The 6,928-nt window shown below is 50.5% G+C and overlaps 1 protein-coding gene across 6 annotated transcripts in view; it reads right to left on the bottom strand.

The window, feature by feature from the left end:
- The window catches only part of Pafah2 (platelet activating factor acetylhydrolase 2), a 31,629-nt gene that overhangs the window by 9,130 nt on the left and 15,571 nt on the right, over window positions 1-6,928 (bottom strand). For all 6 annotated transcript variants that reach the window (XM_031379013.1, XM_031379015.1, XM_031379014.1 and 3 more), the window contains 4 exons: window positions 6,420-6,488; window positions 5,584-5,722; window positions 4,341-4,454; window positions 1,302-1,393 (listed from right to left, as the gene is read on the bottom strand). In XM_031379013.1, the coding sequence (XP_031234873.1) occupies window positions 1,302-1,393; window positions 4,341-4,454; window positions 5,584-5,722; window positions 6,420-6,488 (414 nt within the window). The remainder of the gene's footprint in view (window positions 1-1,301; window positions 1,394-4,340; window positions 4,455-5,583; window positions 5,723-6,419; window positions 6,489-6,928) is intronic.

The following is a 6,928-nucleotide window of genomic DNA, read 5'->3' as shown; positions in this document are numbered from 1 at the left end:
ATGAGCCCAGAGCCTTGGTGGTATCAAAGCTCTCATGCACAAGATGCCTCATGAGCCCAGAGCCTTGGGGGCAGAGGATCCTGCAAATTTCCCTGGTACCAAGGGTGAAACTGTGGCACTATGACTCAGAGGCACACACACTCCATCTTCTCCATTTCATCAGGGGGCAGTCACCTTCCACTGCAAGGACAGGTGCACCCATAAGGCCTCCACTTCCTGTTCTCCTGCTCTTACACATCACTGCGGCCTTACTCAAATGCATCTGACTCTGTCCACCATCCCTGTCCTCCACCTCCACCTTGTGCAAATTCATCCTCTCTTAGCTCTGCTGACTCGGGTCCTATCCACCCAGCCCTCAGGTGGACCCGCTACATCACACAGTAGCCAGGTAGACCGTTACATCACACAGTAGCCAGGAGGACCTGCCACATCACACAGTAGCCAGGTGGGCCCGCCACATCACACAGTAGCCAGGAGGCTTTCTAAAATGTAAGATTCATTTTTCTCTGCCTAAAATTCTTTAATGATGTTCTTTTTTATTTTATTTCATTTAAAAATATGTTTACTTTTATTTATACGAGTACACTGTCATTGTCTTCAGACACACCAGAAGAGGGCATCAGATCTCATTACACATGGTTGTGAGCCACCATGTGGTTTCTGGGAATTGAACTCAGGACCTCTGGAAGAGCAGTCAATGCTCTTAACCACTGAGCCATCTCTCCAGCCCCTTTAAGTTATTTTTGAAGATAGGGTCTTGCATCAGGCGGTGGTGTCACACACCTTTGATCCCAGCACTCCGGAGGCAGAGGCAGGTAGATCTCTGAGTTTGAGGCCTGTCTTGTCTACAGAGTAAGTTTCAGGACAACCAGGATTAGACAGAGAAACCCTGTCTCAAAAAACAAAACAACAAACAAAAAATCAAATCAACAACAACAACAACAGGGTCTTGCTTAGGTTTGGCTTGAACGCTATGATCCTTCTGCCTCAGCCTCCAGAGCACAGCGATATGGGTATGTGATCACGGCTCTTGGCCTGTTTATTTTCTGCATTGCACTTAGTTATTAAGTAAGGACTCTTAGCTCTGTTGCTGGCTGCTTTCCTCCCCCAGAATCTAATCTCTCCAAGTCAGATCATTCTTGCTCATCACCACTGAATGCCCAGCCCATCAAACAGTGCCCAGAACTCAACCCTGTGTGACACATCCCTGCTGTATGGATGAATGAATGAATGAATGAATGAATGAATGAATGAATGAATGGTGTGTGCAGCTTGATGACCACAGCATCACTGGTACTCACCGAAACTGGACCTCCTGGGTCAAAGCAAGGACAGCTGTAGCGCCTCCAAAGGAGTGACCCATCACAGCTGCGCGGCTCACGTCAATGCTGCCCTGAGGAAAGCAGAGGACTTAGCTGAACCAGACACGCACAGAGAGGCAACTGTAAAGGAAAGAAGCGAGGCTGGATGCAAACCAAGCTGTCCCATCTGAGCCTCTGGCTGAGAGGAAGCCACACCGACTAGCTTGATGCTGAGGCAGAAGGAGGGCAAGTTCAAGCCTGGCCTGGGCTACACAGTGAGACATTGGCTGTGGCGAGATAGCTCAGTGGTTTAGAGCACAGGCTGCTTTTCTACAGGACTAGGGTTCAATTCACGTGACAGCTCACAACTGTCTGTAACTCCAGCTCCGGGCGATCTGACACCCTCATGACAATGCACATAAAATTTAAAAAAAATTAAATAAACTATCTAATAAATAAATGAAAGGAGTCTCTGGGGGTGTGAATCAGTGGCAGAGAGCAGCATTCTGGCACCAAAAGGCTCTGCATTTGACACCCAGTATGGCAAAGAGAATTAAAAAGAAAAGGTCTCTTTCCCAGACAGCCGATCTTTGGTGTGAACAACCTTCAAAGGGCTGCTCTCATCTGGACACTTTTTATCTGTGCTTTGTTTTGAGACAGAGTCACTGTGCACCCCTGGCCAGCCTGGAACTCATTCTGTAGACCCCGTTGGCCTCAAACTCACAGAAATCCTCCCTCTGCCTGGGTGCTGGGATTAAAGGCCTGTGCTACCACCATGGCTTCATCTCCTCCTTGACTTCATAATCCCCTTGCTCCCGATACTCTCTGCGGAGGGGAGGCACTCACATGTCCGTGAGTACCCGGACAGACAGAAGCCCAGGCTTCACCAGCTCATCGGAAAGCCAGCTGAGAAGTAGCCCCTCCCAGCCTCTAGACAGTGGTTCTCAGCCTGTGGGTGGTAACCCCCTTGGGCAACCCTCTACCTCCCAAAATATTTACATTATGATTCACCACAGTAGCAAAATTAGTTAGGAAGTAGCAGTGAAATAATTTTATGGCTGGGGGTCAGCACAACATGAGGAACTGGATTAAAGGGTGAGGCGTTTGGAAGGGTGAGAACCGCTGCGCCACAGCTCCTGGCTCGCAAGCTGGTCCTCAAGGAACACAGACAGGAGGAGCACACGGAACTGCTGGTGCCCTCCATTTTGCCCTAGAGCAACGACTGCTTGTGCAGAAAGCAGCTCAGGTTCTACCTCCTCGGTGGATCTGTCCTGGTTTTTATCTGCAGCCCAGGGGAGAGTTTCCGCGCTCCGTCTGCTCGCTAAGTGTCTATTTCTGGTGGTTCCCAGAAGCCTTCAGGGCACGGTTTTATAAAAAGCAACCATCGATGCCTGCTAAGGGGTTGGGGAGATCTCTCTGCAGGCTTTGTGTGCCAGGCACTGTTCAAGAGCCTCGCTCTGCTCAACTTCTAGCCCGGGGTGTGTGTCCATTCTCCCCCTCGGCTGAAAGATGTACCCAAGGCTGATGGACTCCTTAGCTTATTCATATGCCTCCAAAATCAGCTCTGTAGAGAAGCCTCCCACTATGGTTTCCTTTCCTCCAGCTGCCTTCTTCCTCCCCTAACCAGCAACAGTTACTCTAGTATCCTTGGAAGGTTCGAGAGGCACTTATCACTCTCCTGGCAGGCGCTCCTCCAGCCAGTGTCTCTGCACAGCTGTATTAGTGCAGAAGCTGCCTCGTCCTTTCCAAAGGCTATGCTTGACATCACTCGGAAAGAGACAGCTGGCTGCTCACCAAATCTGTCCCTGGACACACAGCTAGACCACTTCTTTGCAGGGCCAGGTGACTGGGTCCAGGCTAGCAGCGTGAGCCAAAGTCTAACTTTGAGAGCTGGAGTGAGCCAAAGTCTAACTTCCAGAGCTGGAGAGACCATTGTATGGTTAAGAGCACTTTGCTGCCGGGCGGGGGTGGCACATGCTTTTAATCCCAGTACTTGGAAGGCAGAGGCAGGCGGATTTCTGAGTTCGAGGCCAGCCTGGTCTACAGAGTGAGTTCCAGGACAGCCAGGGCTATACAGAGAAACCTTGTCTCAAAAAACAAAAACAACCCTCCCTCTGTGTGTGTGTGTGTGTGTGTGTGTGTGTGTGTGTGTTGTGTCTGGTGTTTGGCTACTGTATCTTGTTTTGTTTTGTTTTGTTTTTTGTTTGTTTGTTTTTGGTTTTTTGAGACAGGATTTCTCTGTATAGTCCTGGCTGTCCTGGAACTCACTCTGTAGACCAGGCTAGCCTCGAACTCAGAAATCTGCCTGCCTCTGCCTCCCAAGTGCTGGGATTAAAGGCATGTGCCACCACTACCTGGCTGTATCTAGTTTTAACATTAGAGGGTGAAGAAAAGAAAGATCAGGGAGAAAGGAAAAAGATCAGTCATTGCAAGATTGACACTGTACCTCCCTGTCTCCAAGTCCCCAGCCAGGACAGTGTCGTGCCTTCTAGAAGCGGTCCTGAGACTCCTTCAGACGCCTTCTTGGCTACTGGCCTGCAGTGGGTCACTTCTCCTTAACACCCTAACTTTGGGAAGGAATTCTCCTCTACCCATGTGGCCCAGTACTGAGGGGTACACCAGAACCCCTCAGTTCTGGTGTTCCAGCTCCTATGAAGGGGGAGGTGTCACAACCTAGGCAGACGGACCCAAATCCTCTCTCTGACATGACAGTGAGTGGTTCATGCAGGCTGTGTAAGCCATGCAGGGCCACAGCCTAGAAGCTAGGGGACTCTTTTCTGTTTGATTCTGGGGCCTGCTCAGACCCAGGCCTAGATTTCTATCAACTATCTTTCTTGCCTGGAATCTGGTGAGGATGAAGGCTACATATGCACAAGGAATCTGAGCCCATAGACAAAAAGGTAAGATGCAGAGCCCACAGGTCCAAGACCTTGGATCTCACTATGCTGGCCCGAGGTCACTCTGTGCTCCCGCCAGCTGTGTGAGCCAGCGAAGCTGTGAGGAATGTGTAGCTCTGGGTCACCCCAACCGTTGTATTACCTTCAAGGTCATCAGATCCAGTCCGCCTGGGAAGACATTGACGACAGTCTTCCCAGCAGAGGCATCCTGAAGGATCCGCAGCACGCGCGCACACTCTTTCGCCCGCTGATGCACCTGCAACAGAACCAGTGTGCAGGAGCGTCCCACAACCGCACAGTGAGGACCTCAGCCCCTCTCCCCAAGCCCAGGCAGAATGCCGCGGGAGAGGGAGTCTGCCCATCACGTCTCAGTGAAGACTGCAGGCCTCTCGCAGATCACCAGGAATTCTCGGGACGGCAATAGTGAGTGGACCCAAGAGTTGAGATTCTAACTGCCAGGCCCCGAGGATGGTCAGAGGAGAAAGTATACATGAGAGAATTCTCCATCAGAAGGAGTGGAGAGTGTTCTCCTTCTCAGGCTGGTTTGGTTCAACTTGACCATTTACAATACAGGCTGTCGCCATTGATCTCCTATTGATCTCCACCTTGCCCCTCCCCTAACAACCTGACAATGGATTTCTAGGTGGGAACTTTCATTTGGCCTCTCCTCCCCCAGGCTAGGAGTCCTTTAATAGGAGTTTTCAAAATGAGCTTCGCTCTGGAGGGAGGCCTGGGGAACAACACCAGAGCCTTGCTCTCCACCGATAGCCAAACATCTGCAAAGTCACAGCTGGCAGGAGCTCAGAAGGTAAGCCAACCTGCAGATGGGAGTCCTGGCAGAGACAGGGATGAGCTGGCCTCTGAGAGCAAGTCCCAGGGAGGCTGCTCCAGGGTCTCACTCCCCGTACCTCCTACCCGCATGAGCCAATCAGCACCCTTGCCACCTGAGCAGATTTAGCTGGATTTCTCCAGCAACTGCAAAAGTCCTGTGATTTATGGGACTTATTTATTCCCACAGATATGTTGAGCTCAGACCTACTAGGCTGAGTCTTTTGAGAGAGAGTTAATCAAAAGTCTTGCTTGCAGTGGACTGAAGGTTCACGTTAATCATCTGGTCCTCATGGGGACGATATTGGAAGATGGATTCTTTAGAGGGTGGAACCCAGGGAGAGGTCTTTAAGTCATTGAAGAGCTGCCCTGAAAAGGGATTATGGGATGCTAATACCCTCCCCCTGACCCCACCTCACTCCTACCTCCCATCATCTGGGACCCTTCCCAGAGGCCCCAAACAATAGGTCTGCCTGATCTTGGGTTGCAATCCCTAGAACTAAGAGCTAAAATCTCTGCTCTGCAGTGTGTCACTATGCCACCTGGCACAAGCCTACCTGGGGATTCCTAACATGGAATTCCTTCTCCCCTTCCTTGATTCGACGGAAGGGGATCCATTCCTCCTCCAGAGATTCAGCGGGCGAGCTCTCTTGTGGGGTCTGCTTGCAGAAGTAGGTGGCTGCAGCTGACTGGTCCCTGAACCACGCGTGCCATCGGAGGGAAAGAAAGACGACAAGGTGAGGGTACTTCTCCCTGTACCCATGTCTCCCTTCCAACCATGACACACGGGCTCTCCACTTGGCTGGTGGGTAAGAAGATCAGGGTCACACAAAGGACAGCAAGATAAACATGGGTCAGGGACAGGCCTGGGTTTGAGCCCAGAGTCAGCTGTGTCACTTTCAGGCAGCTAATGGATATCTTTGGGCCTTGTTGTTCTACCCTTTTAAATGGGTATAATAACGGTTTTGCAGGGTCATTAGTAATATACATTGGTCTAGGGATGTGACTCAGTGGTAGAGCACTTGCCTAGTGTGTGGGTCTGAAGCCCTGGCACCACAAACTAAAGAAAGAAAGAAAGAAACGCAGAAAGAAAGAGAGAGAGAGAGAAAGGACTGGAGTGATGGCTCAGTGGTTAAGAGCACTGACTGCTCTTCCAGAAGTCCTGAGTTCAATTCCTAGCAACACATGGTGGCTCACGACCCTCTTAAATGGGATCCAATGCCCTCTTCTGGTGTGTGAAGACAGCAACAATGTACTCACATACATAAAATAAATAAATAAATCTTAGGAGGAGGAGGAGAAGGCGGAGGAGAAAGAACACATTGATAGGCAACTAACCTATAGCTAGCTCACCACAGGTTTCCAACTGCAACTCATGGGTTCTGCCCCTCACCTGTGCTCCACGGCAGCAACCACAAAGCCACGGGAGGCCAGCTCCATGCAGAAGGCCGAGTATAACGCCCTGGAGAGTCATAAGGAACATAGGTCAAAAACACGGCCCAGTGTCACCCACTAGCTAGGTAGGTGTCATGGGTGGCCCTCCCAAGTACCTTCCCCAGATAGTGCAGCCCTGGTCCCAGCAGGGCTCTGGTGTCCTCCACAGTGTGTTTGCAAGACAGTCTTCAAACTGATGAGTCTCTCCCCCCCACTGAACCAGCCCAGCCCAACCCCAGACAATCTGACTGCTCTAATGCAAGTGTGTCCATACGTGTGTGTGTGTGTGTGTGTGTGTGTGTGTGTGTGTGTGCGTGCGTGCATCCGAGCTGTGTGCATGCACGGGTACGCATGCGCATACACACATGCAAGTTGTCAAGTGGCTTTTTCATTCATTTTCTACTTCCTTCTTCTTTTCATTATTATTGTTGTTGTTGCTTTGTTTTTTTTTTTTTTTTTTTTTTTTTT

This window comes from Mastomys coucha, unplaced genomic scaffold, assembly GCF_008632895.1.
Source record: "Mastomys coucha isolate ucsf_1 unplaced genomic scaffold, UCSF_Mcou_1 pScaffold18, whole genome shotgun sequence".
NCBI lineage: Eukaryota > Metazoa > Chordata > Mammalia > Rodentia > Muridae > Mastomys > Mastomys coucha.
Note: the sequence above shows the minus strand (reverse complement) of the source record. Positions and strands in the feature narration are given on the sequence as shown.